The sequence below is a fragment of the Notothenia rossii genome, assembly GCF_949606895.1.
Source record: "Notothenia rossii genome assembly, chromosome: 5".
NCBI classification, from domain to species: Eukaryota; Metazoa; Chordata; class Actinopteri; order Perciformes; family Nototheniidae; genus Notothenia; species Notothenia rossii.
In genome coordinates, this window is record NC_136903.1 from 71,876,789 (window position 1) to 71,892,127 (window position 15,339).

Below are 15,339 nucleotides of genomic sequence, written 5' to 3' on the forward strand. Positions count from 1 at the left end.
AGACCGACAGACAGCCAGACAGACAGACAGATAGACAGACAGACAGACAGACAGACAGACAGACAGACAGACAGACAGCCAGACAGATAGACAGACAGACAGAAAGACAGACAGACAGATAGACAGACAGACAGAAAGACAGACAGACAGACAGACAGACAGACAGACAGACAGACAGACAGACAGACAGACAGACCTTTTTTTTGGTTTATCATACAATAAATGTAGGTTAACATGTTCAAGTGAAATAACTTGTATCCAACATAGTCCCAAAATGTACCATTTAAAATAATCTATGCTGCTTTATACTGTGTGTGATCATTATGGAAGATACCTGAATGCAGACGCAAGTCAAATGTGTCTGCTTTCGGAATGGTACTTAAGGGTATAAGACATATTGATATATATAACAATTTAAAAAAAGAAGATAGACATTTTGTATATTTTTATTTCAGATATTAAAAGTGAATATTCTAACAAACCATAAACAAATGTAGATTTCTGATTCATTTAAAATCCCATAAAAAATGCTGAGACAGGTTACTTGGGATTCCCTACATGTTGCTGTCTTACATGACAACCCATTATAATGCAGCATAGAGTCTTTGCAATGCAAGAACACAAGTCACAACTGTTTTACCATCGGTAAACGGTATTAAGATTAAGCATGGATTATGATAGATTAATGTACTTCATGGACTTTAGCATGCTATGAGTCATTACTCTGGTTGCTTGTTTAGGTGAGTGTAGGTAGACATAAAGTATATTAACATTATATATCACTGCAATTATTCTTCCTCTTTTTCTCATATGAACCCATCAATTCAACAGCACCATCAACAGGGCGAGGATCCTTGTTACTCGCTACGTTGTTTTTCATTTTTCTCCCCAGATCTCAATGGTTTAGCTTCACTAATCCTTTGGCCGTCTTTTAATGAAAGGGCGGATGTGCGAGGCAGGATTGTAAGATAAAGATTTATGATTAACATGGCTGCCCAGCCACACAGATTTCTTCTGTACTCACACTGGGACGACATAATCCCGTCATGACGTTCACTCAGACCACAACTTAACCTTCACATATGTAATAAACACATGTCTCTACATTTACACTGGTGACCTTTCATATATACTGTACACATACATTCAGGAACACACACATTCCTAATGCAATCTAAATCAGGATGTATAGGGTTGGAAATATAAGACTTTCCATTTTTTCTACGAAGACGCACGAGTGAATCTGAGGATTACAAAGTAATGGAGAAACATTTAGGTCATGATATATATACTTTCCACATTTAAAAGTCTAAAAACAACCAGACCTATTTTATTTATGTTTTTTAGTCATAAACATTTACATTTGCATACATGTTTCAACAATTTGCAAACCAAGAGCAATCTGTGATTTAAAACAAGGTACTGTAACGGTACGTTTCATTAAAGAATCGTTGTGGTTGTCTACCAAAAGCTGTCATAACTGCTGGAAGGATTTTATTCATTGGATATTTAGATTTTAGGACAGAAAGATAATCTGAGCATACGCTAGGAGCAGTTGACCACCGTCGGAGGAAACTACATTTTTAAACTGCTAAAACTGGTATCAGTTTGTTTTGGCGTGGAGACATCGGCAGATAACTTGGTTGCTGTTTGAATCCTCCTCAACAAATCTGAGTGAAATGGATTACATCAAACTCCGTCTGCTGCTATTGTTTGATTGAGAAACCCTTGGCGCAGAAAAATAAGTAATGCGTGTTTAAGTGACAACAGTTGGAAAAGGGCAACGTTATAACAAATAGCTGACTAAGTAGATATATATCGGGCTGGAAATGTACTGTCAAAGTGGAGAAGACAATGGCAAAAAAATAACAAAGATCTGATCTAAGAGCAGCCACTTGTGTTGATTCATGGTCCACGCTGGTCAGTGTGAGGGCCACCCACTGAGAGGTCAGTGAGCGGGGGTCACAAGGTCACACTGGGTCATGGCTCACTGGTGGGAATGGTCTGAAAGAGTCATGGTCGCCAGTAGAGTCCTCTTTCTGCTGGTCAACTCATCATCTATTCCTGCTTTACATTACAGCTTTTCATTTGGAACATTTGGAGTGTTTGGTAAGTATGATGTGAGAGGTTATATTATGGATGAAATACTCATAATCCTGATAAACATGCTGATGAACATCCCACGCCTGACCCGCGGTGGGAAAAATATATGACTTTGATTTCACAAGGATTAGGATAAGCCTGTGTGTGTGTGTGTGTGTGTGTGTGTGTGTGTGTGTGTGTGTGTGTGTGTGTGTGTGTGTGTGTGTGTGTGTGTGTGTGTGTGTGTGTGAGTGTGTGTGTGTGTTCATAGTGCATTTGCACTACTAACCAGGGGGACCAGGGAGTGACTTTGAAGGGGCCGGATGAATAACAAAAAGCAGGGCATCTCTCTGCTCTTTGAAGGCACAGGACGTCTCACACGATATGTTGAATATTCCTGATTTACCCTCATGATAGATGATAGACCGCGGATAGACCAGGGTTTTAGGGGGGAAAGGATTTGCCATTTGAAAGGCCACTTTTTCACCCAAGATAAACAAAGGGCTGAATTTGTCCCTTTTGACCCCTGACCCCTCTGACTGTGACGACAAATGATCTAAATAAGACCATGATGGCAGAAGCAATATCTTGTGCTAACTAATGTAAAATCCCATTTATACATGTATGTAAAATACTATGTTTTCTTCTGGTAAATTGGTAAAAATCATAAAAAAGAGACCGTTTTCAACCCTAACCCTTGCATTCGTGGCTTTTAGTTGTTGCAGGTCAACTGAGCATACACAAATGTACAAATACCATTTTTTTATTTATGGATAATATAGTTTAAAATAAAACATTAATATTTACTATGGGTGAAATGGAGCACCTCTTTCAAAGAGACTTATATTTTTAACAACTCTTTGGATTTAAGATCTGGGAAATATTTAGACAATTCTTTGAAATTAGAAATCATGAAAACAAAGCGTTCACAGAGTTTTTGTTCATATTGTAGCTTCGAGTGAGCGATCGACATTTCAAAAACATATAAAATGTATATTTAATCTGTTGGATTAAGTAGGTATATGTTTATGTGCGCGTCTGTGAAGCAGCATGCTGCGTGCATGGTTGTGTTATTTGGGATAAAACAGTATTAAGCAGCTGATCGGAGCTCAGTGTCTGAATGGTTGCATTAACTCACTAATCCTGAGGGGAGAGGGGCAGTCGGGGCAGCAGATCATCTTCTCCTCTGTTTCACAACGGCTCACAGCTACAGTCACAACAAAGAACCAATGATGCTAAAGACTCGCCCAGGCACAGATAAAAGTATCTTAACTCATAGTTCAGGAAAAAGCATCAGCCTGTTATGTTTATACCAATGAGAAATAATGTTTCTGTCATGAGATTAATGTGTTAGTGCTGACTGAATGAATGTCAAAGGCAGAGTTGCATTGCCACCAAGTGGTGAAAGCTTGTGACTGAAATAAAATCCTAAAACTAGATGATGGTGATGATGAAGATGATGATGAAGATGATGATGATGATGATGATGATGATGATGATGATGATGATGATGATGATGATGATGATGATGATGATGATGGGTATTTTGGCCACTAGATGTCACCATTAGACAACCTGCTGTAACTGTGGGGTCTTCCTTCTAGAAATACTGTAGTCGAGAAAGAGAGTCCCTGTTCTTGAGCTTCATAAGAGGTTGCATTTCAGTCATCTGTCAAACACAATCAGCTGGATTAAATATCAGCCTTTTTAATGTGCAAATTAAACATTTGACAGTATTGTTGCACAAGGTAAAGACTAAATAAAACAGACACATGTTGGTAAGATTCCCAATGTTAAATACAGTGTTGCTAGCAGAGTGAGCGAGGAGTGGGAATGAAATGAACCTATTTACATGTAAACTGGTTGATGGAGTGTGTTTGGATCAGGCTAATCAGGCTAATGAAGGTACCTGGGGACTCGGCTCTATCAGAAATCTGCATGCTGTCCTCTCTATCCAGCTAGTGATCGTATCTGTAATTATTTACCGTGAAAGGACATGAAAAAGGATTAATCAAGGAAATCTGACTGATTAAATCTTCAAAGGCGGCGCTGAAGAGCAAGGTCTAAAACAGGGAAGAGGGATGTGGTTGGTGCTTTTATCTTTGCGGAGGAAAAAAAACAAGAACAAAACAGACAGTGTTCTCCAGGACTGCTGGCTCGGTAGGCTGAAAAGAGGCCAAAAACATGGAAGGAACAACACAACTACTATTTGAAGTAAAACTCTTTCATTGGTTTAAATGTTATTGTTTATACAATGAGAAAAATGATTCTGATGTAGGTGAGTCTATGCAAAATTGAACATGTTTTTATTTTTACTTAAGAACAAGATTTGAATACTTATGAACAACACAAATTCGTTTTATTATCTAACATCTATCTCTTTTTCAAATGTGTACAATGATCTTACATTGACAACCTTTAATATGGTCTGTTTCCAATTGTATCTCTCATCCTTACATACAGTACATACTATTGATTTTGGAGTTCAATCATTTTGGAGAAGACAGTAAAGGGTCCATTATGAGAAGTTAATGATCTTCTGAAGCAAGTGTCCAACAATTCAACCTTCCTTGACCTTGTGCGGACAGAAATCCCCTATCTCAACTTAGTCTCAGGTGTCCTGTTACTATTAATTATGTGACACAAATGTCAACCTGGGTTAAAAGTTAGGTGAGCAGAGGGCCGTTAAAATGTAACAGCATCGTTTCGGCCAACAGTCTTTTAATTAGCTGCTTGGATGAGGTGCCTCAGTCCAAATAGATCCACATGTCAAGTGGAATGGGAACGTACGTAAACATCGATGAGTCATTTATAGATCAGAAACAGAGACACGTCCTGCATTTCTCTGCCGGAAGTAATGCTGGGCGTTCTTTTAACATTTTATAGCAGATAAAGAGAGAGAGAATGGCTTGGATAGAGAACAGCAAGCCTGAGGGGGAGGGGTGTGTGTGTGTGTGTGTGTGTGTGTGTGTGTGTGTGTGTGTGTGTGTGTGTGTGTGTGTGTGTGTGTGTGTGTGTGTAACTGTATCCCCCTGATGAAATGTGCTTACTGCTTCAGTTTGCTGTCCTTCCCCACTGTCCCTTAACCTAACCCCTACGTGGGATATTGCCAGAGGGTGTTTGTGTGTGTGAGTTTGTGTGTGTGTGTGTGTGTGTGTGTGTGTGTGTGTGTGTGTGTGTGTGTGTGTGTGTGTGTGTGTGTGTGTGTGTGTGTGTGTGTGTGTGTGTGTGTGTGTGTTTGTGTGTGTGTGTGTGTGTGTGTGTGTGTGTGTGTGTGTGTATTATGCAAATGAAATAAAGGGAAGGTGTCTGCCTCAAATTAACAGGCTCTAAGTTTACATGGGCATCTCTTTCTCTGAAGTGTCACAGTGGGACCCTGCCAAGTCTGACAGGACGGCACTGAACTGCTTTTAATGCCAACATCAAAACACTTTTTTTAGAAAAACTAAACAGCCTCACTCTCATTTACACAAAAGCACTTCATATAGTAAATGCCAATAAACTGTTCATTTACATTTGATAGCCTGTAATTAACCCCACATTTATCCGGCATGTCCTGCAAGGTGAGTTGTAAAATGTAGATCGATTCTTCACCCGCCTTCTAGCATATCAGAATTGGGCTGACATTTAGTCGACATTGCGCCATGCGTCAGTCTCACCTCCGGCCTCTCCTCATGCTCCTCCACCTTATACTCGTATACTTTCCTAAAACCACAGTTGCAAGCACATTTACGATATCCAATCTGAATATACACTTACTGGCAGCAGAGAGGAATCGACATGCTAGCACACACAGGAGCACAACAGTATCATGTTTGTACATTTTGTCAGACACTGTTCATCTCACAGCCATCCACAGTTTAATCATCCCAGCTTTTTCAGCACTTCACGTTGGGTGTTTCAGTGGATGACTAACTGCGTAATGGATGACTGAGAGGCTGAGAGAGTTTTGGACTTGCATGGCAGTGGATCAGCATTTTAAGGACTTTAATTAGCAACATTAATAAAACATGCACCTCAACTCAATGTGTAACTGCTTACGTAATCTCGTACCCGGAAGAATCAAATGGATGATGACGTTTCACCAACGAGGGGTTTTGGTGAGGTATTTTCTTTGTTAGAGTTTTACTCACTACAGAGTGTACTTTGAGGGTTTTGACTCTGCACACCGTTTACATGCATAAAAACCTTCATAACACACAAGGGGACGGGTAATAACCGGAAAAGCATGACATGGGCCCTTTAAAAATGTTTTTTACTTTGTTTTCATCCGTTTTTGTATACATCTTGCTATTATTTGTTACGAAGTCTAACTCTTGCTATTTAAAAGAGCAGATGTCTTAAAAAAGGATTTTTCTCCTGATTCTGTTCTACATGCATGTGCAAATAAACAAAAGAGCCACCTACTGATAAATTATGTTTTAACTGTGCGATGTGAGAGTGAAAAAGCAACATTAACAGGAGGCTGTAAAAACAGTTGGGAATTTTATAGGTGATTAAAAAATTAAAAGAAAGGCAAGAATCAGACAAAATATGAGCACACTGCTTTAAAGATTTGTCCATGTGATTACAGCTTTTTGCAATGCTTTCATCTCCATATTAGCTCAAAATTGTGCATGAAAGCACAAAAGTTCATGAGTCTTTTCCCCCTCAGCCATGGTTTGAAAAATTGTAGGGCACATTTTTTGTATAATTTATTCACGGTTCCGCAAGCTAAAGGCAAGTTAGATTTAAGATTATTTAAGACTTTTTAAAAAGCCTCAGAGAAATACGTTTAAGAGGAATTTAAACTGTTATTTGTCCGCTATCCCAAACGCATGTATTGCAAAAAAGTGATGCTACCAATTATTTTGATATTTGACTTGCTGTAATGGCAGGAAAGAAGTGTGTCATCAAACCTTCTTCCCATGTTTTAAAAACGTATTTAAGACAGTTTAAGACCATGTGAGGCCTTATTTCTAATTAATTTAATGGCTTACTTTTTTAAGAAACCATTTATTCAAGCCAATAACCTTATCTGAGGAAAGAACCTGTTAGGCAGAGCCAATTCTGGGGGAACCCATTTCCTAAAACAAACAACCTATTTGCCTGTAAGCCATCTGACTCATCCGCCAATCATATTCTTCTATGCTTCACCATGTCAACATGTTCCTGCTCTGCTTCATGTCTCTCAAGTTTCAACGCCTTGCCACCCTGCTCCTCCTCGACAACACACACTTGTTTCGTCTGATCTGCCATCCGTCGCTGGTTCCCCCTCCTCTCGGTCCTGCCCCTCCTTTTCCTCACATTCTCTCTCTCTCTGCCTGTATCTCCCTCCTTCCACAGTTGTCCTCACATATTAGGTTCCCCCGTTCTAAGAGGCAGAATTAGCCTCTGGAATCTCATGCACTTGATTCCTTAGCTCCTAGGAAAGAGTTGATGGCAGGAAGGATCAAATAAAAACAACAAACAGAGAATATAGAGAAACACAGAGGAGGATTAAGAGGAAGAGGAAGAAACTGAACATCATGCAGCTTTCTGTTTGATGCAGCTTCACTGTGGGCATGCTGCTTCTTGTGCCGAGCGTTTCTGCGCTCTCCAGCTGACCGGTGCAAGGTCTGCGCTAATGTCGCTCATTGCTATTTTATTTATCTCCTCACAGTAACGTGAGCAAACTTTAATTTATCGCACTCAAAGAGGAACTTGCTGACACACTGACCTTTGGACTCAAGAACTGGATCCCTTCGACCCTGGTGAGGAACAGAGGCAACCAATGTGGGGCTCAGGTAAGAACATCATGGACCTCTGAGCGATGCTCACCCACCCACAACTCTGAGCATTCCTCCTTTGATCACCTTAAAATGAACGAGAGCTGGATAAGCCAGGATCCCCTCATTATTGCAATATTGTGAGCAGAAATAAAGCGCCAGTGACAGACCTCCATGAGGCTTTGAAGCTTTCTCTCTTTGATGAGTGTTATGGCGGTCTTTAACAAATGTCAGCAGTCATCGTCAGACAAGAGTTGCACTCAGACCTGGTCTGACCCCCGACCTTTCACATACATCATCGGTGTGGTGCATGGATGAAGGGAGGGGAAGAGAGAAAAGACAGAGGCTTATATAGAGGGCACTGTCTCTGTACTTTGTTACATCCCTAATGAAAGCTACTTAACAACATGACGGAAGAATTAGGCAGACTCAGGAGAAATAATGAGCAATGTGTGCAGAAGTTTTCTGGTTCAAATGAGGATTGTCAGTGTCAGTAGGATATGGGTAAAGGATACCAAAAAAATCAATGCAATACAAGGAACACATTTTGCCCGAGGAAGACTTGTAGTTGGTTATAGCTTTGCAAATTAACTAATAATCAAGGGTGTACTGATTCCGGTGTAGGGGGACTCAATTGCAAGATTCACACTAATTCAGTGTCAGCCTAAACTCTCACTGCAGATAACAGACACAGTTGTGTGTTTTTTTGCATGTTGATTAGATTGAGGTTCATTGACTTGAGCACACTGACCCTTCACCCCGTCATAAACACGTTGAAATGTGCCTGGAATTAAAAAAGAGCAAATTATATAGAGTGAAAGGAGTTGATCAGATGTCAGGAGGATTAAGTCATTAGTCATTATTCCATGTAAACATAACTCATTTGAAATTATGTTAGTGTGTTTGACAAAAGCAAGATAATATTAGGTTCACTTCACCTTGTCAACTTCTTCAGTGGAGGGAGTTGCTCTATTGATATGAGTAATGAAATCCGGTCATGATATGGGTTGGTCCGTCATAGGGGATTATAACCTCTGTCTCTAATGTTGGCTATTAATGCTCTACAAAAGTTAGTGAATGGACATCTAGTCAATTAAAGGTGGGGTAGGTACATTTGAGAAACCGGCTCGAGATACACTTTTTGTTATATTCCATGGCAACTCTGTCTTCTAAAAATTACGTTCCCACAGAACTAAGCTGCATTTCAACTACGTTTAGCAAGAAACGTATTTTCTCCCACGTTACGTTCGTTATGAACGTATCTTAAATAAGTTTATTTTCTACATATCTTTACCATGTATTGTCTTACTTATAATAATGATAATAGTCATTTATAAATATCATTTTAGAGCACACATTTGAAATCAGTAGGCGAGGCTGTAATTTCTCCAGCTGTTACTCTCATGAGCGAGGCAGAAAATAATAGTTTTAACCTGCCAAAAAGCTGCTGTGTCGTTTATTGCACCTCAAACATTCAAACAAATCCAGAGTTACGTGTTTCTGTACTTCCTCTAAGAAGAAAGGACAGTAAAATAAGAGCTCTGTGGCTTCAGGCTTGATCGCCGTTGAAATTAAAGCGTTGGTTTCCCCAAAAGTGGGCGGGGCTGTAAAGTGACGTAGATTTTATTCTCATATATTATTCAAAACCATTCTATTTATTCTAACGTAAGTTACATGCCAGTGTTTGATCTTTTTATTTATTTGTTTTTATTTTAAATCGTATAATGTCTGACTTTTTTTTCCCGTCTGTGAGGAAAATAAATGGGGCTTAGAGCCTCAAAATACTGAAATATTTTTTCCCTTCTAATTCGTTATTCCTTTCTAAATAACACACTGTTATTTACTCAACAATAACACACAATTATCCTTGTTTTTATTTATTCGTTTAATTCTACAATCTTGGGCTTTTTAGCATGCTTTTTAGCCGTAAATAAAGTCACCAGAAACAGACGTAGGCCTATAGACAAGTTTACGCGCCAAAACACGGGTAGCGCCATGACACTACACAAATGCACTTCATTTCCGCCGGAAGTCTTTTGCACAGCGTCTGTCGGTGTAAACCGATGTAAACAGTCAGACGGGCACTGGTGTAAACACAGCGATTTCGATGCTAACAGTGATGCTAGCTTGGGAACACGATTCTACTTCTTTGACTGGAGATGGCGTTACTCTCCCCCACCCGAATTCAGTGCAAAACTGGGAGGATAACATGACGACGTGGCCCAGCATAAAACCAAAATAAACTGCCTTATTTAGGTCATGCCCACAGGAGCCAACAGTTGTCTGTTGTTTACATAATGCACAATTTACATGATCTCTTTATGCTGTGCAATATATCATATGTGCCTGTACTGTTTGAGTGAAAATAAAGTTTGATGTAATTTAATTTCATTATTGCACTGTTATTGCATTATTGCATTTCATATGTTCCTTAGAGTGCTACAATTTCTTTTAACACAGTTCATCATTCATATTAAGCTCATACTGTACATAAATAACACTGAATTAATTAATTGTTGAGAGGAAACTAAAGAAATGGCTTCAACAAGAAAGATCACATGTTTAATCCTAACAGGTATTACAAATTAAAATATAAAAGCAGCCCACACAATTACATCACTATGAAAATATTCATATATAATATTAAAAAATACAATGCATGCAGTATTTGTTGTGTTTATCTGTATTTAATGAACAACATGGCTGGGTGCTGGGTGCTGGTTTGTGGTCGTAGAACTCTCTATCTAACCACTCGTTCAGGTGCTTTCTCGAGTGATTGCAACCAACTACCGCACACGTAGTTCCCGAACCACTTTTCTTCATGTTGTAATTGTTATATCCTCTTTGTCTCTGCGATATCAGTGCTTTGTCGGCACAACGGAGCTAGCTAGCAAAACAAACCCAGTCCGCCAAAACGGAAGTGCATTGCATCGAAGGGAGGAGTTCAGGATGTAGAGCGGAAACGGCTCAATAACTTGTGTATAAGGGACATATAGAGCGATACACACCACAAACCATAGATATATATAAACACGTGTTTATATATATCTATGCCACAAACCACCCACTGAACAGATTACCCAAGATCCTCAGCTTGAAGCTCGTTGATTGGATGTTTTAGCCGCAATGCATGTTGGGATATGATGTTAATGCGATATGATATCCGAAAACGTTTTTAAAAAATAAAATAATACTTTATTCCTAGTGTTCTTGCTTTTTTCTTTGGAATTCATCATATGACGGCATTGTAATACACGGTTCGGCTGCATTAAATATTACACATATGCCGTAGTTCTTTATTTATAGAGCCCTGATGAGAAGACTTCTGGACAAACTTGAAGAACTGCCGCCAAAACACACTAATATGTGACGTGGATCATAAATATATCACCAATTAAACAACATCTTGCATTTCTTTTCACAAAATACGTCTCCTTGCAATATCAATAGTAATTCGGCTGACTTTTATATTTGATCCAATTGGTAGATAGGCTGTATTTACACTATAACGGTGCACAGCTGATAGAAAAGGACTTGTAGTTTTTAAAGATATTACTGATTTTCTTTGAATATAAGAATGTAAATACTGAATTGAGAGAAGAGTCAGGGGATTTGGGTGATGGGAGACACATCTATGGAATCACAATTTCAATAGCTTACCATTAAATGACAGATATACGTTTCTGTCTGTGATGTTTTACAAATCATATATTAATGTGTAGTAAGTAAAACGTGAGAAATAGTATAGCAATATCCTGTAAAATTATGTAAAAACATGAATAAAACTAGTCTTAAGATGTTATACATACATAAGTGTCCTACACTAATAATACAAAGTTATTATTAGTATGTTGTGTGTACCTTGTGTGTACCGTCTAGTGGTTAAAGCGCGTTATTGAAATATTTTTGTTGAATAATGTTATTTTTGTTGAATAATGTTATTTGATGAAAACAAATATTAAGAGTACATACTTTCATAGGGGGAAAGTAGAAGGTCAATGATAGAAATATAGAATATAAAAAATCAAGAAGATACTATAAGTGATCTCTACAATAAAACAGTTTAGTGCAGGATGTACAAAGATATTAATATGAGGATGTGCAAAACAGACAAACTAATGAACCTTTATTGACACATTTAAGAATACTTTAGGTTAAGGTCTTCTTTCAAATAAGAAAAAAGCTTTGGGGGTATCTATCTACAGATAAATATTAAACCTGACTAAGTACTTAACGTACTAATATATTGCTTTCCTGCAATGTTAACTATGTTGAAGCACTTATTTTAACTGATATTATACACATTAATTATACTCTTATGTATGTAGATAGTATAAGAAATGTGCAGAATATGACAGTTTAATGGTGGAGGTATACACACATATTGATAGATGTCTTGTAATGCGCTGTTGAGGAACCTGTGACCCAAGTGTTTCATTCATTGCATAACTACACCGTAGTTGTGTATATGATATGTCAATAAACCTTAGAAATTCTTGAAATCTTGAAAGCGATGTGCAAAATAGCAATTATATACAGTTTTTAATTAACTATTACTAGAAAAATAAAGAGTAATTAATATACTTTATAGAGATCTGTAGATAAATGTTTAGTCTTCTCAAGCACCAACAATCAAATATCTCGCCTGATTGTTGGCACTTGACAATCACCTTCCCTGAATTTTACTCAAGGTGTAACTAAAGTCTGCTTTAAGGGTTGTTTATATTTCACATCATTAATCAGAATCTGCAAAGTAACTAAAATAAATTTAATGGAGTAAAACTACCAGCTTAACCTCTGAATTGTACTGGAGTAGAATTACAAAGTAACAATGAGCTGTCATGTGGGTAATATATTAATGCTGCCCATTATGGATACAAGCGATTTTCACCCATTTAGTCATTATATGTTTTAAATTTGTGCACACCAATTGGTTTCGTATCGCCTAAACCTCCAGGGCTGTACACAGTTTAATACTGTCAACTTCTAATTTTGGGAAAACGAAAACGTCTTTTTAAAACTACAATTCCCAGTACAGCCAGCATGTGTAGTTCTGGGGGGGCGTTCAAGTCCAGTTTTGAATAGTCTGCCGTGGTTTCGTTCCATTTCAAAGAGTTTGACGCTCGGCGTAACCTTGGCACACTGCCACTCCAACAACCAATCCCAGAGCTTGAAGATTAATCACAGGATTTGTCAACGGGACTGTAGTCCCAAACGATAGCTGGGGATTATGGGTAGTGTAGTGTCTTCGGCCATCCTAAACTGAATTTTTTTCCGGATATCATATCGCATTAACAACACCACATCTGGCGTCACAGAGATCTTCTGTTACTGTCCTTTCTTGTTAGAGGAATTACAGAAACACGTAATTCTGGATTTGTTTTTATGTTTGAGGTGAAATAAACAACACAGCAGCTTTTTGGCATGTTAAAATAATTATTTTCTGCCTCGCCCATAAGAGTAACAGCTGGCGAAATTACAGCCTTGCCTACTGATTTCAAATCTGTGCTCTAAAATGATACTTATACATGAATATTATCATTATTATAAGCAAGATAGTAAATGGCAAATATATGTAGAAAATAAACGTATTTAAGAGAAGTTCATAAGAAACGTAACGTGGGAGAAAATATGTTTCGAGAAGATATGTAGAAAATAAACGTATTTGAGATACGTTCATAACGAACGTAACGTGGGAGAAAATACGTTTCTTGCTAAACGTAATTGAGAATGCAGTTCAGCTCTGTGGGAACGTAATTTTTAGAAGACAGGGTTGTCCATGGAATGCTCTTAACATCCCGATAGCAATGAATATCATAAGTGCTTTGACAAAAAATCCATTAAAAAAAATGTAATCTGTGAAAGCCGTAGTATTGTAAAAAGCACGACCAATTATTTTAGCCGGCCCGGCTAAAATAACTGGAAGGCCTACAGTACCTGCCTGTCAGCCTTCCATCTGTGCCATAGACGATCTGTGCACACACTTATCTCGTGCCCTCATTGGTCATATGCGCGTTCGTGTGTGTTGGAGGAGGGGCTCTGTAAAGAAGTGGCAGATTTTTTCCGGCTGTGTATTTTCAAATTCTAGCGCACTCGAGCTGGTTTCTCCCAAATTACCTACCCCACCTTTAAGTGCAGTTCTGAATCGAGTTTCATGTTTTAATTATTTATTTATTTATTTGTATTTTCTGATTTTTGTATATTGAACTTCAGTTTGTCAGAGTGGGAGGATTTGTTAAAGTATACCGTTTTTAATTCAGTCAAAGACATTTTTCATGACAAGTTGACAAAATATAGCCTATAACAAATGTTTGGAAAAATTCAACTTAAAAATAAAGACTTTTAGCATACTAAACATTGACCAGTCGACCCCCTCCCTAACAAAGCATGTTTTTTTTGTACATGTGGTGAACCACTACATCTTACAGTCAGTGTATAGAGACGAGTGGTAGTGAGCTCTGTGCCTCCTTCACTGTGCCAGGAGAGGAGAAACTCTCCATCTGACAGATGTACAACCACAAACAGCTGGCTACTTTTTCACTTTGTGTCTGGACCTGAGCTGATTGACCACACAGCTCAAACAGCATAACCAGTAAAACCAGTAACAAAACGACACATCTTTGAATTATAATATTGTTATCAGTCACTAGGGTTTGTCAATAAATCCACAAATACTTTTTTTGTATACCATTACTAAATTATACTTGGACATGCAGGATAGTAAATGACAAAGATTTTCAGGTTGGTTTTATCTCTTTATCTTAATCTGTTTGGCCACTTGAACCTGTAAGTGGCTGTTTTAACACAATGCTTTAGGCTGTTTCATCAGAGTTACACTAGAAATTAAGACTTCATTAAATGTTGGCAGGCCTCATCAGAACTCACCGCTAACGATTACGGCTAAAATTAGAGTTCAACAAGCCTGTCGACACATTTATGGCCTCCAGGGGCGAGAGAATGAAAGGATGGCTGAGGTCACATGCTCTCAATAACACGGAGAGCAGGTACACTGACTGCACTGCACAACCGATACAAACTGGATTCAATATATCTAGACTTTTTTATGCAAAAGAAAAGTAGAGTTTTGTGTGAAACAGTACAACTCGAATGTATATGCGCTGTATTTACTATGCTTTGCTATTTTGCCAGTATCGGTTACATTACATTAGACCAGTGGTTCTCAAACTTTTTCTGTCAGGCCCCCCCTTTGGAGAAAAAAAAAAGTCGGGCCCCCCCAAAACGAATAATCAGGCTCAGTGGCGTCGCCAGAGATTTATTTTGGGGGTGCTGTGGGGTAGCTTGACGTTTCATAGAGGGTGCTCAAACATTTAGGGTTTCCCATTAATGTACCGGTCGCTACAGTGGAATTTTCTACTGCAACAATCCCCACGCAAATACACAACGTACCCGCGACTGTTACAATGAAGGCTCGATATTCAGCTCACGGCATATAGGTGTAAGCAGGGATAAAGTGCTATTTTTATAGGTGATGTGTGGACGTCACATAGGG

At 38.5% G+C, this 15,339-nt stretch overlaps 1 protein-coding gene across 1 annotated transcript in view; it reads left to right on the forward strand.

Annotated features, from left to right (window-relative positions):
- The first annotated feature begins 7,439 nt into the window (after positions 1 to 7,439).
- Positions 7,440 to 15,339, forward strand: part of LOC307038981 (zinc finger protein 385A-like) — a 37,822-nt gene continuing 29,922 nt past the window's right edge. The window contains exon 1 of the mRNA XM_079680666.1: positions 7,440 to 7,847. Within this exon, the coding sequence (XP_079536792.1) occupies positions 7,835 to 7,847 (13 nt within the window). The 5' untranslated portion in view covers positions 7,440 to 7,834. The remainder of the gene's footprint in view (positions 7,848 to 15,339) is intronic.